This window comes from Trichophyton verrucosum, assembly GCF_000151505.1.
Source record: "Trichophyton verrucosum HKI 0517 chromosome Unknown contig01194_1.f1.exp, whole genome shotgun sequence".
Classification (NCBI taxonomy): Eukaryota; Fungi; Ascomycota; class Eurotiomycetes; order Onygenales; family Arthrodermataceae; genus Trichophyton; species Trichophyton verrucosum.
The window spans coordinates 2,572-16,440 of NW_003315144.1; the positions used below are offsets into that span (position 1 = coordinate 2,572).

Consider the following 13,869-nt stretch of genomic DNA (forward strand, 5'->3'; position numbering starts at 1 on the left):
ATAGAGATACAAATAATACACAGCGCCTGCATTGCACCACTGCCTACGACGTCGTCTGTCCAAGTCCCGAGACTAGCTCAAGCCAGGAAAAAGGAACCCCCTAAGCTGCAAGTACCGAGAACCGTCGTCACATCTCCCCTAATCTCACGATTCCAGCTTTGACGAATCGGTTTTTCTATTTTCTATCTTTTGTTTAAAAATTTTTTTTTGCCGCCTGGAGATATCATGGCAGCATCGTAAGTCGAGACGCCCCAGTGCTGCCTTGGTGACCGCTGCTGGAACCAGAATTGCTAACACGCTCCGGAAAAAAAATTGTAGATTCTCTTCAACATGGCGCTCCTTCTGGCATACCATGACCTCCAACGACCGTCATGCTTCTCACGATTCTCCCTACAGGACCGGCCAGCATGTTCCTCTCAGCCAGAGCCGTGATGCCCCTCTCACCTCAGTAGCAACCAGCGCCATTGAGTCGCGGCCAGACCTCACCAACTCCTTCGATGAGCCGCCATCCCTTAGTCGGTCCTCGACCTCGCAAAACACAATTACTTCCCCCACACGACCGTATTCCCCCGGGATGAGGTCATTATCTTCCCAAAAACTCGATCAGAGCTCGGTAGATGGTGGCGAGATACAGATGCAGAGCTTTCATGATGGTGCTCCTCCTCCGCCTCCTGTCTCACATTCCTGGAAGAAGATCGATCGGTGGGTCGAGAAGAATTACGAGGAACTCTTTGACCAGCTTTGCGAAGGATGTACGCAGAATGACGTCAATGAACTCGAACACGAGCTGGATTGCAGCCTACCGCTCGAGGTGCGCGAGTCGTTGCAGGTTCACGACGGTCAGGAGCGTGGCGGTCTACCAACTGGTATCATTTTTGGATGCATGCTCCTCGACTGTGAAGAAATTGTCCAGGAGTGGAAGAACTGGAGAACCGTCAATGAAGAATTCCTCTCTGGCTCAACTGTCTCTCACCCTCAACCCCCATTGAGAGCCTACGGCGGCGCAGCTGCATCATCCTCGTCTGCACCACCACAACCGCCTCCCGCATCCCAGCAAAATGCATCAAACCCCTTGTGGAGACAGGAACTGCTTGACAGACAGGACTCCCAGCCACCTCGAGCCATACAAAAGGCCTATGCTCACCCAGCTTGGATCCCTCTTGCCAGAGACTGGGGCGGTAACAACATTGCCATTGACCTTGCACCGGGACCGGCTGGAAAATGGGGACAAGTCATTATCTTCGGCCGCGACTACGACTGCAAGTACGTCATTGCGAGATCCTGGGCATCATTCCTCGCAACTGTAGCAGACGACCTTCATTCACCGCACGTCTACGTTGACGAGGAAGGCGGCGAATTGAAATTGAAGCCATTCAGACAGCACGAACCTCCATACCTTGAGATCCTCCGCTGGAGAACCGACCAGAAGTACGGCAGACGGCAGCCCAAACGTCGATCCAACGGACTCGGAGTGAATACCAACATCAACGGCAAAACCACCAGGGATTCTCCGTACGGCAGCCCAACTCCCAGTGAAGACAGAGGCAGATCACCCCACCGATTCCCATCCCGAGGACCTACCGGAAGCCCTGCGGGAGCAATGGGTGTTTCGAGCCCACTTGCTCGCGTGACTGAAGAAACGTCTTCCCCCGTGAACAACAACAATATTACCAAGAACGAGCTAGACTTGAAGATTCAAAGCAAACTACGAAAATCAGACGACTTGGTGGATCTCTCTTCTCCCGTCTTGCAGAAGCCAGCCGAGCCCTTCCCGGCTCCGGAGACAAAAACAGAAACATCCTCTGAACCAGCAACAAACGGTGAAGCCAAAGAGAACAGCCCACCCACCAACGATAAAACAACTCCCTCTAAAGGCCTAGACGCAGATGCATTAGACGACATGAAGACTGTTGAAATTTAAAGACCTTCCCCCCATCCCCTTTGATGATAAACAGGAAACGGCCGGCTTTGTTCTTCTACTTCTTCTTCTTCTTTTTTTCTCTCCCTCGCTTCCAGTCAGTCAACCCATGCCATTGTTTAATATGTAACCTTTGCTTGTCATTGCAGCGTCTAAATCACCTCTCTCGGCTTTTGCAGGTTTTTCCACCCCCAATCGAATTCCACATGTTACAACGGAGGCACCCATAGGCTGGGTCTTTTTCTTCTTCTTCTTCTTCTTTTCATCTCATTCTCGCCATTCCCTAGTTTATGTGGTCTCCCTCCTTCGCCAAACCAGTTTAGAATTATTCCTTTCTCTTTCAATGTATTGCCAGCCAATTTTTTCACTTAGCCTTCGACTTTCCATGCTATGCTGTATTCATGGCCTAATGATTTTTTCTTGATGGGTTAATCTACCTCTCCTTGACATTCTCTCCTATCCATCATGTACCGGTATTCTTTATACTAGGACAGATCGACGAATACTTCTATTCTTCCCCATGTCCGCCGGTTCCAAAGGAAAACGTCTGATAAATTTGTCTTCTTGCATGCCCTGCCCCCTACCCTTGTATAACGAATGCCCTCCTGCCTATTAACTTTGGCCGTCCAGGTTTTGAGCCATACTGGGCTTGCGTTCCCCGTCTTTTCTCGCAACGGTGGTGTTCTGTTACTTAATATAGCCTGTCATAGGGTTGACACCCCATCTGTCATACGAAACAATATCAAGAGGCTTAAAAGGTTTTACATATTATACCCATTTGAGTTATATTGGAGTATCTTCTTTCAATAAACCTTGTCAAGTGGTATGAGTCTATGATATGTGCAACATGCAGATATTTTGCATAGCCTGGCGGCTCACCTTGAAACGTGTATTGGGAGCGCAGCTCTTACCATTCGAAGGGCCTGCTATAGCTGGATATACAGCTGGTGCAACCAAGTTTAAATGGCAGTGAGGATATTCGCTCACTCTAGCTTCAATAGGCGTAAAGATAGGGCTGTTTTTACAAGTCCCAAATAAGACCAGCCAGCCATTCGAGCATCCAAATCAAGGTCTCGAGCCGGTCCATCCAGTCATTACCAATCTATCAATCAATCCCAATCATCCTCATCATCTTCACCCCCTCGTCTCCTCATCGTCTTCCCCGTCCGTATAGTTTTCCTCTTTCCCGTTCTCTCGTTATCTTCATCATCATCCCTATCATCATCGTCGTAATCGTCGGCATTATCCCCATACAACACCGCATTCTTCAACAACCCCGTCTGAACAAGTCTATATTCCAACATACTTGTCTTGAAATCTTCACCAGTGGTCTTTTCTGAACCTTTCTTGCCCATTAAAGCATTCATATCAACCAGCCCTTCAAAGCCCGTTATTCTCTCCACAACAGCTCCATCGATAAATCCAAGAACACATGGAAGAACTCGTATTTTCAACTTCTCAACGATAAACGGTACGTTCCGCACATCAACTCGAGCGAAGCGTGCGTCATCTTTTCCCCGCTTATTATGAGCTTCTGAGAGGGTTGTAAGGTGTTTATCCATTATGCTGCAACGAGCGAAGTCAGGGTGGAAGAAGTGAATTACGCAGCGGTGTATTTGCGTGGAGAAATCTAGGAGCGATTGATCGTTTGGGAGTGTGGGATAGAGAGAGTTATTGAGCATGGTCGTTACAACTGCATCTGTTCCTGTAGATAGCGAAGTTGCTTCTGACTTTTCGGCATCGTGTGTAGTATTATTGGATTGCTGGGCGTTGGATTTTGTGTCTGACAGTTCGGACTGGAGCTGTTTTATGCGATTGGCGCGGTATTTGGGGTCATCTTCCTCGGCCTCGAGGGCAGCGAGGAGATCTTCTTCGTCCTCCTCTTCTTCATCCCTCTTCTGGCGTTGTTCGTCGGCCATGTTTGTTGTATATCTTGAATCAACGGTGGTTGAAGTTGAAGTTGAGCTCTCAGGGGAGACTTTGGTTCAGCGGGATCAGATTTGGGGTTAACTAGTTAGGTTATTAATGTGAAAAGCCACCCCGCGAAAACCATCCACTTTATCAATATTCGCTTTCGTCAAAGCTCAACGGTATTTTCATGGCTGAATAGTCGCTTCTGGTACAATGTCTCTGGAATCAAGGAGATCACAGTCGATTTTACGTCGTTTCCCTGAAACATGATCTGCGGGGTATTCCGAGGTGATCATCACATTGATCTGAGGGGCTCGTTTTCAAAAGGGCCTCAAACGGCCTATTAATAAATTGATCGGAGTTAGAGACACTGACACCCTTGAAAAATCCTTGAATAGATCCATCTCAGGGTGCTCATATAGGATTTTGATCGACGGCCCGCAATGAGTTAAATAGTAGTTTATATCAACGTATGTAGCGGCTCTTGTTCAATATAAATGCCCTGTTTATTCGATGAGCATGGGAGATAACACACTTGAAGCCTACAAATCAACCAGGGCGTATTGATGGTCACTCTAACTAACTTGCAAAATGTCGAGTAGGAAATATATATTTAATATAGGCAAAGGTCGTAATGGTCATCGAACTATGTACACCCAATCGGTCATATATAACCAATATGGATCATCTATCCCTGAATCACAGCCTTGAGCATGGCAACGGTGCCAGCAAGGGTTTCCTCGCCGCTTGGAATGATCTGGTCGGCGGGGAGAACGAATCCACGGGCGCCGGTGTCACGGAGCTCAGCGGTCAAAGACAACTTCACCTTGAGAACTTCGAGAGCGTAGTCAACACTGTCTCCGTTAACTTGGTAGATGGTGTTGCAGATGGGCCCGGTCTTGTATGGAGTTCCATGCACCGCCTTCAATGCCTGGGCAAAAATCCTGGAAAGTTCCTGGTGTCGAGCATCGGTTGGTGGGCGAGCAGTGCAAGAGTATCCATATGCTATGAGTAATTATCAGTTTATCGTGGCTCTGTTGATAGTCCTTAATGATTTATAATGCAGCATGGACTTACGTGACATGAAGAGCTGGCCGTACGAGTGCCAGTCAACGAACATAGCGATGCCCTTGTTAGCCGCAATCTTCTTCATGTTGGCGATGTGAACTTTGATCTCGGTTCCATCACCAGGTTGAGCACCTGTCAAGACGATGAATTAGTATGAAATTTTAGACCGAACAGGCAATACTTAGGGTGTGATACCTCTGTAAGTATCAGAGCAAGGGTTGGAAGAAGATCCAGGCCCAACCCACTGGTATGGGTAATTGCGGTTGAGATCACGTCCAGGGCATCTAGCATTGGGGTTTGGCTGACGGTTCTTGCGCCACAAGCGGTTGCTGGTTTGAGTGAAGGCAAACCCTGGGTAAATTTCATTAGCAAGGTTTATTTTGTGAGGCAGGCACCATGTTTGAGGAAGGGCATACCATCTGGGTTAACAATTGGGAAGATCCAGATATCGAAATTGTCGACAATTGAGGTAATGTCAGCGTTCTTGTTGTATTGAGAGAGGAAAGACCAAGCCATATATTCGGTGACCTGTTACGGACTGTGAGCCAAAGGAAATTATTAGGTATATATTAAATTATCCGGGTTTAATTACCATGGTAGTGATCCATTCGCGAGCATGAATGGTTCCATGGAAAATAATAGCGGGCTTGGAGTTCTTTCCACCGCTGCCCCAAATGTGAAGGGCTGGAATGGTACGGCCCTCGTGACTCTTCCCAGCATCAACGTACTCAGAACGAGTGCGGAAGAGACCCTGAAGATCTTGCAGGTAGGAAAGATGATCCTGGTAGCTATGGTATGACTTGAACCAGTTGATGTCAGGAGCATAGCCAGCTAATTTGTGCACATGTCAGAACTACGAGTTTGAGATAGAAATGCAATCGGATAAGATCAATGTGAACTTACCGCTGTATGCCTCAAAGGAAGTCTCGTTTCTAATAGACAACCCGAGATCCTCATGCATCATCTCGATGTTCATTCCAGAAATACGCTCCATGAAGGAGGAGATCTGGCTTGGGGGAACCACGATATCCGCATTCTGACCCTCTGACTTGGGATATTTCCAGGTGTCAAGGTTCAGGTCGGTAATGATCCTCTGCACCTCTTTGACATTGTCCTTCTGGGTAGGGACACGGATGACCTTGTACCCAGAATAATCAAAGGGAGCAACTACAGCAGCAGTGACCACATTGACTGCAAGCAGCGCAAGAGACAAAACCGAGCGCATCTTGGAAGATTTCCGCCACAAAATGAGGGATCAGCCTGTTACCAAAGCAAACTGGGTTGAAGATCTCGGGAGATTGACATCCTCTGGGCCATCCTTATATATCCCGGTGTTTTATCTTGTTTCTTTTTACTTCGTCAAAGCATCAGGAGATTCCCGAAGATAACCCATTCCCGCAATTTATTTAGTATACTGCGCCGGCTTTCTTGTTCCTCTGGGTATACCGAGAAAGTATAAATACCAAGTGCCTGATGGGGCTGCGTTGGGTTGCATTGTCAGGGGGTCCTGTGCAGAAACTGGGGTAAAATGTGGACAAGAGGCAAGTTCGAGAGGACATGCAAGACTTGGTGCAGTATCATTTGCGGGGTATGGATAGTCATCTTTATAGTAAAAGCTATCTTTATTGGCCATTCACATAGGTCACCGTCCTCGTCATCATTTCAGGAATATTCATATGGCTAGCAAGGGCAAGTGGCGGTAAATTTGGATACCTTGTCCAGAAGTATATTTAAAGAACTGAGAATGAACCAGGGTTGCTATGTCTTGGAAGCAATTGGTCGTTTGACACGGCTCAAGCGAGTTCCCCATGACGATGGTGCGGCTACCAGGGGGCCAGGAGTAATCACAGTTCAGAGTTGTTAAACTAGTTTGTCAGTGAAACTATTTGAGTTAGTCCGACAGCCTGATCTTAGTGGCCGATCCTGTAATATCCTTCTAGCAAAATAGTTGATGCGAACCACGGCGAAGAATGTTCCGTCTGCCTAGGAAGCGAAAGGAATGCAGTTCGTCTTTGGAAGGCTCTCAGCTGTCAAACCCCTGTTTGATCCAATTGATTGATATCAGGTGACGTGGGACAGACTGGGCACGTGATGATTACATAAGTAGTTAATCAGCATCATTATCGATCATGAAGACTTTCGACTCCAAGAATTTCCAACAATCCTCAACATACTCCGTACCAAGAACTAACAATGTGCTGCACACCCTGTTGTCCTCTGCGGGTTCAACTTGAGCCAAGCATTTCCTAGTGGGCGAATATGCGGGGAGACGGCTGGCAGCCACACTTAACAGGTACGAGGACGGGATCCGCGGGCCATGTTAAGACAGCATGTCACTTCCCTGCATGTGATAGTTAAGTTTTATCTCAGAGAAACAAGGCAAATCCTTGTCTCTTTGGCCAAAATTCATATACCCCATAGGATGCCGAATGTGTTGGAATAATAACCGGTGGACGCACTTCGCATACGTTACCAGTGGCTATACCTCAACCAGTCCCTAGTTTGCCTGGAACCTCTCATTATTAGTCGTTTGTTATTTGACCAAGGCAAGATCTAGACCTAATTGAAGCTAGGGAAAAAAAAAAAAGGCTGTTTATTGCTGTTACGACAGATATTACAGTTTAATCTGCATGGGATAGACTAGCATACAACGTGCTCCTTGGTTGGTCGTCTACTTGAGACATTTAACCGTAAGTGCACCTTTTTGTCCGCCACCTTTCTCGCGGAGGGAGCCTCCGGTTACCTGACCAGCCATGCCTGTGGATATGACTCGAAATAGTGGTGCCAGATGGTATCCTTATATCCAGGATGGCATGTCACGTCGTTAGCTTGGTGACAAACGGAGAAAGGTGTTTAAACATGTTTGCAGGCATTTTTTTGGATCATCGTCTAGAAAAAGTATATGCCTGACGAAAGGACACTAACAAGGCTTATGTCGATAATATCTTGATCTGGGCTGCGGTTCCAGAGGTAAGCTTTAAGCTCAACTTACGGCCCAGCAAATGGAGTCACATGGTTCAAATTAGACCGATTAGAGGACAATACTTAGTGGCACTATCATTCGACCAGTATGCTGTGTAGCGGGAATCGTTATGGCCAACTTTGCGTATATCTATGCCAGCACTTTCTATTAACATAGACAGACCCACCTACCCAACACGCCTGGCAACTGCGGCAATATGATCTGAGGCACCAAGAACATGGGGATCCATTGAATATCTAGCCCGAACGTCCACCCAAGCTTCATACGTCTCTGCGTCATTCAGATTAATAGTTGCTCCTAAGCCACCCCCTAAAAACCCTTCACATCCAACCAGCCTTTCAAGACGAATATTTGCCAGCCCGTTGCGTTGCAGCTTGTCAAAAAGCCCCCGTATGTCACCAACGTCGATATGGTGTGACACGATATTGCTCGGATTGCGAGTGTATTTTCCAGTCGACAGATACTGAGCGTAAAAGTCCGATTCGTCACATAGACGTCTGGGATCCCTTTGAGCAATATCTCGCAAATGTGCGTATTTCGTGACAAATGCGGTTATGACGAATCCTTCCGGTTTGGCCATTAAGCTGCACGATTCCAGCACAGCTAGCCTCTCACATTCTTCAAGGAGATGATACATTGGCCCCATGCAAAGGACAAGGTCATAATGACCCTTTCGAAAGAGAATCTCGTTATTTCTCACATGTCGGGCGTCTGCTTGGACAATATTTTCAAGAATCACACCGCTGTCGCCAGCGAACTTGGCTGCATAATCCAGCTCTGACTGTGAAATATCTGAGAGAGTCACGATATGCCCCAGTTTAGCCAGTTCGACCGCTAATACGGGTCAGTAAATGGGTCTTCCATTCGCTGGAGAAATGAAAAGAACGGGAGCCAAACCGTATCTGCCCGTCCCGCCACCAAGGTCAAGAATGCGGATCGGCTTGCCAGAGCTGGTTTCAAGCTCCAGAAGACATTGCTTTATTACTCTCATCGTTATGGAGTACTCTATACAGGAGGTCATGAGCCTGTTGTGCTCAAGAATGGTATTCTGGTCGTACCATTTGCCAACCACGGAAGTGTCAGTCATGCCTGCTTGATTCTGGTCCATGCAACAAGAAATCAGAATATTCTCACAGAGAAATTAACGTAAGGAAGCCTTTATGCAGGACCATGCAGGACACATGTTCTCATTATATATACTTATATAAGTACGAGAAACTCCTCACCCGGGGTTCCCGGTCTCACTGCAGCAGGGCGCTGGCTATCCCGGCATTCAGCCGATCAATCCTGAGTTATCGAGGATGGAAAAATGGCTCAAAATGAGTACGTTCTTCCCGTCTGGAATTCCTACCGGTGGGCTTCCATGTGAACTTGGATAATTTTGACTATTCGCACAGAAGCAGGGCACAGGGTTTGCCAGGGGTATTAATGTGGCCTTCTTCCGTTAGTTAAGGCTCAACTAACGGCTTCCTGAGGATTCAAAACGGTCCCAGGTGGTTAAAGACTAACTAACGATGCTAAGACAAGGGTCAAGCAACTTGATCGATGCGAAATTGATCACTGATGAAATATCTATTCCATCAGGGCAGCTGTTCTGGTCGTTTTTATATAGTTCAACCGATGTAACAAGAATGAGACCCGGACTTAATACGATAGCGGGAATGTTTACCGAACAAACATGGGTCACCCTTTGACAGCCCATTCGCTAAGAAGGTGGAAAGACTTAAGTAAGGTATGAATCCTCACCCCATACGATGGCAATGAAGGGATCCCTCCGCGCGAACACGGCTGACCACCTTGGGCTCGGGTGAACAGGAAGATGATTCTTCATCCCATCTCCAGAGACCGTTCAAAGGCTCTATTAGGTATCAGAATACCATGGGATTAGGCTCGTCGATGCCCGAAGGGCCATAAAACCCTCCGAATAACCCTCTCGGAAAGTTCTTTTCGTATGGTCAGCTCCATCATCCTGCGGCCCGCTTCGTACACCGAGTAAATTCGTTACTATTTATAACAGGTAGCCTCGGGTCGGGAAAGGTGGCGGCTTCGGGGCTTTCTTTCCAGAAGATTTATCTCCAAACCCGATCCATTCATTTACATTGCCATGACATCAACATCTTCAAGAAAACACAACTGGACTCTTCTTCGTTGCTGTCTGGTGTAACGCGGACCCGAGTGAATATCGAGCTATCAAGCGCACGTTGCTCCACCGAACTAACTAGTTAGTTATCCTGCCGACTCGAACAAACACTAACTAACTAATTAGTTATATTATTCTCTCAGCAGCCTTGTTAGATTATAAGCCCGAGGAAGGCCCTGACACCGCCATAAGTCGTTAACCATGCCAGGAGTCGACGTGACAGCCGACATAGAAACACTCCATTTGCCTCGAATACTCTGTCTCCATGGGGGTGGTTCAAATGCGAGAATCTTCTATACCCAGTGCCGTGTTATGAGGGCTCACCTCAAGTCCACGTTCAGGCTATGCTTTGTTGATGCGCCATTCTCCAGCCCTGCAGGACCGGGCATCGAGTCAGTATACGAAGACTATGCGCCATTCTACTGCTGGCATAACTGGAAGCCTGGTGTCACGGAGGACTTTGGCGGACAGACATTGAACTACGTGGAGAAGATTCTTCGAGAAGCCATGGCCGAGGATGATGCCAAAGGAGCAACCGGTAAATGGGTCGGCATATTGGGGTTCAGTCAGGGCGCAAAGACGAGTGCGAGCATTCTGATGAAGCAGCAAGTCCAGACGGAGTTAAACATACGGGATGAGAATTCATTCGACTTCAAATTCGGCGTTATAATGAACGGACGGGGCCCTTTACTAGAACTGGGTCTCGACTATGGAAGCGACAGTAGTGCCCCTGGTAGCTCAGCTTCTTCCGCTACTGAACAATCAGAAGATATCAAGTCTGCTAGTGGACTCCTACACATACCCACAATACACGTTCATGGGCGGCGAGACCCAGGCCTTTATCTTCACCGGCACCTGCGTGATTCGTCCTTTGTGAAGAGTACTACTCGCCTCGTGGAATGGGATGGTGACCACCGATTACCCATTAAATTTAACGACGTCGACGCTCTTGTATCGCAGATTCATGCGGTAGCTAAGGAGACTGGTGCTCTTTGAGCTATGCCAGCCCTTGATGTATTTGATACCTGTCAATTTTGGAGGTAACTTGATTGTTTTGTCTTCTGTCATTCTCGATTTTTTCGACTTGTTGGTCGCTTTGTATAGAAAAGGTCTGGGGTTTAATAAAGAAGCAGTGGTAGAAATATTATAGAGAACGGTCTTTAACGTTTAGGATGCATCGCTTGATCAGTGCTACCAAACTCTCCATAACACCAGAAAAGGTGGAGGGAAATGGGTATCATTTGGAATAGTAAAGGAAGGATTAACGTGCAAAAGAAGGTAGAAATTGTACAAGGGAATTGATGGGGTAGGGTAATACATCAGGAGTAAGAAGACTGCTATCGGCCAGCATGGAACGTGACTTATATCTCCACGGTCATCAGTTATTGCTTTGGTGTCTCTTCATCTAGTTTTCTCTTCTTATTACGATGCTGTTCGGAGCCTGACTGAGATGCTGGCTGAGAATCGGAGGTTATGGAGCTAACACTCATTTCGCTATGTATTTGAGCTGAAGGACTGCCATCACTCGTTGTTTGAGACTGGGGTTTTATCTCCTCGATCTTCTCAATAGCGAGTTTTACGTCTGCAGTAAGGTTGGCAAAAGTGTCGACAGTGCTGTTTTCTAACTCGTCTATCTTTGCCTGAATTGCATCCACTCTTCCTGTTATTTCGGCCCTTTCAGAACGGAGGAATGTGATGAGAGATTCATCGGCTTTCTTTAATTTTGCTAGTCCTTCTTCTAAAGAAGTGACTCTCGTTCCCTGGGAGGTGATGTGTGCAAGGTGGTCATTCGTAGCATTGATTAGGCGTTCAATTTCTGCCTGAGCCTTACTTGCATAAGGATACATCTCTTGCATGCGTAATACCACTTGGTGGATGACTGGTTCAGTGGCGAGTTGGCCATATCGAGTTTCCAAGGAGTTAAGAGCTGTATGAGTACTAGATAGGTGGCCGTAAAGTGCGTTTACACGGCAAGCTAATTGATTATGTAGCTGGGTGTATTTCTGCTCTATGGGCTGAGAATCAACGCCTTTGTTACGAGAGGCTGCCTGGTTAGCACCATCCACAGCTTTTGACAGTGTTTCCAGTTTGCCCTCCTGAGCCTTTTGAAAGTTGTTAAGTTGTTGCGATAAGAGCAGTAATTCTTCTTTGAGGTTCTCTTGGGCCTTGTCGGGGGGTAATTGTGAAGGCATTTTAGAAGATTCTGGTGGCTGTTCAATATGGAGTTGAATAGCTTTAGAATTTTCGTCGACCTGAGTTTGGAGAGATGGTATCATCTCCTTGACCGTGCTCTCCATGGTACTTTCCAGGTTAGACAGCTGCGATTCAATTTTGTCAATTTTTTGTGCGCTTGCAGCCAGTGTACTTGTCAATGCACTTGTCTGCTCTGACAGCGGTCTCAAAGCAGACTGCAGACGTTCTTCAGACTTTCTGGCGTCATTTACTTGAGAGGCCTTAGTTGCAGCCAGACTTGTCATCGTATCCTTGACCCGCTTGTCTATAGTTTGCAGAATGTCGTCCCTGTTTTTGTTTGCACTTTCGTAGGAGGATTTCAAATCTTCAAAACCCGATGAAAGTGTTGAGAGTCTCAAGTCAATCTCATCTTTGTTTACCTGGGGCTTATTGGCTGGAGGGGTATCTGTATTGTTCCGTTTCATCGTCTTTGATAGAGAGTCAACATCATCCCTAAGAGTATCAAGCCTTTTACAGATATCATTAATGCGTGAAGACAAGTCTGCGATACTTGATCTATACTTATCACTTTGACGCCACAGATCATCCTGCCCCCGCCCCAGCTTGTCTACCACATGGCCTGACTGTGCCTCTTGGTTTGGAGCTGAATGGATCGCATGTGCTAGAGACAGAATGATCTTCTCTTTATTTGTGTTGTGGGTATCAACCAGATCATCAAGCATTTTCAGCTCTTTGTCACTCTCTTCCCTGGCTAACTTCAATCCTTGGATATAAGATGGATAGACGGATGCTCTTTCCTTGGCTATCTTGAGGCTCTGTTCTTCCGCTTGACGTTTTTTTATAATACGCTTCCTTGCAAAATTGATGTGGGTGAGCTCAGTTATTTCGGCAGTAAGTTGGTTAAGGATGTCTACAGTTCCCTGTACATCCGGGGTTCTATGCCGGGGGGCACGGCGAGGGTCTCGAGACGGATCAAAACGAGGTCCGGTGGGGACGTTAAGGTTGGAATTGGATCTCTCCATATTTGTAGACGGTGCAAATGGGAGTTTGGCACGATGGACTCAATTCTAGATATAAATCAATCAGTAACCATACAACTAATATTAATAGATTATTGACGATAACAGCACTTACTGAGCTCAGACTCAACGCGTACTCTTTGCGTGGAACTATTAAAGAAAAGAAATAAGACGGGAAACATTTAAAAGGCTGTAAATATAACTACAGTTCCAAACTTGCTGTATAAAGTGAATGAATAAACATTCACTTCGCCTTCAACCCCAGTTCAGACAGTAAAAAGAGTATAAGGGAGAAAGGAGAAAACAAAGGAATGGAATGAACCAGGGGTTCTAAAAGGAGTGGTGAGCATCAGTCTCTGGTAGATATGGCGTTTCAGCATTGACTCGAAAATATTAATAGATTTTTTTTTTTTTGGCTTTTAGTTAGTTAAGCTTATCGCGACATTAGTTATCCAGGCGCGTCTGTTATGATAAGACACGCTCCTCTGTGGTTTCCGGGGCTACGCCCACACATTCCTATATGATGCTAGTTCCAGGTAAACTTCTTTGACAGAGCGCAACATGATTCTGCATTAGTGAAAGACATCGAGTCGTACGTGATGCAATAAGTAGATGGACGATAAACGATCATCAGAGA

At 46.7% G+C, this 13,869-nt stretch overlaps 6 protein-coding genes across 6 annotated transcripts; 2 read left to right on the forward strand and 4 right to left on the reverse strand.

Moving 5' to 3' along the window:
• Positions 1 to 352: 352 nt before the first annotated feature.
• On the forward strand, positions 353 to 1,921 carry TRV_07929 (uncharacterized protein; the record flags this gene model as incomplete). Its single annotated transcript, XM_003017995.1, has 1 exon — positions 353 to 1,921. The coding sequence occupies one exon, from the start codon at positions 353 to 355 to the stop codon at positions 1,919 to 1,921; it is 1,569 nt and encodes a 522-aa protein (XP_003018041.1).
• A 1,106-nt stretch (positions 1,922 to 3,027) lies between these two features.
• On the reverse strand, positions 3,028 to 3,837 carry TRV_07930 (NTP binding protein, putative; the record flags this gene model as incomplete). The annotated part of the gene is made up of 1 exon (XM_003017996.1): positions 3,028 to 3,837. The coding sequence occupies one exon, from the start codon at positions 3,835 to 3,837 to the stop codon at positions 3,028 to 3,030; it is 810 nt and encodes a 269-aa protein (XP_003018042.1).
• Positions 3,838 to 4,517: 680 nt separating this feature from the next.
• Positions 4,518 to 6,122, reverse strand: TRV_07931 (uncharacterized protein; the record flags this gene model as incomplete). The annotated part of the gene is made up of 6 exons (XM_003017997.1): positions 4,518 to 4,834; positions 4,907 to 5,029; positions 5,093 to 5,248; positions 5,314 to 5,425; positions 5,490 to 5,728; positions 5,801 to 6,122. The coding sequence occupies 6 exons, from the start codon at positions 6,120 to 6,122 to the stop codon at positions 4,518 to 4,520; spliced, it is 1,269 nt and encodes a 422-aa protein (XP_003018043.1).
• A 1,924-nt stretch (positions 6,123 to 8,046) lies between these two features.
• TRV_07932 (uncharacterized protein) lies at positions 8,047 to 8,988 on the reverse strand (the record flags this gene model as incomplete). The annotated part of the gene is made up of 2 exons (XM_003017998.1): positions 8,047 to 8,714; positions 8,778 to 8,988. 2 exons carry the CDS (start codon positions 8,986 to 8,988, stop codon positions 8,047 to 8,049), a joined length of 879 nt encoding a protein of 292 aa, XP_003018044.1.
• Positions 8,989 to 10,221: 1,233 nt separating this feature from the next.
• On the forward strand, positions 10,222 to 11,016 carry TRV_07933 (uncharacterized protein; the record flags this gene model as incomplete). Its single annotated transcript, XM_003017999.1, has 1 exon — positions 10,222 to 11,016. The coding sequence occupies one exon, from the start codon at positions 10,222 to 10,224 to the stop codon at positions 11,014 to 11,016; it is 795 nt and encodes a 264-aa protein (XP_003018045.1).
• Positions 11,017 to 11,402: 386 nt separating this feature from the next.
• On the reverse strand, positions 11,403 to 13,235 carry TRV_07934 (uncharacterized protein; the record flags this gene model as incomplete). Its single annotated transcript, XM_003018000.1, has 1 exon — positions 11,403 to 13,235. The coding sequence occupies one exon, from the start codon at positions 13,233 to 13,235 to the stop codon at positions 11,403 to 11,405; it is 1,833 nt and encodes a 610-aa protein (XP_003018046.1).
• Positions 13,236 to 13,869: the final 634 nt, after the last annotated feature.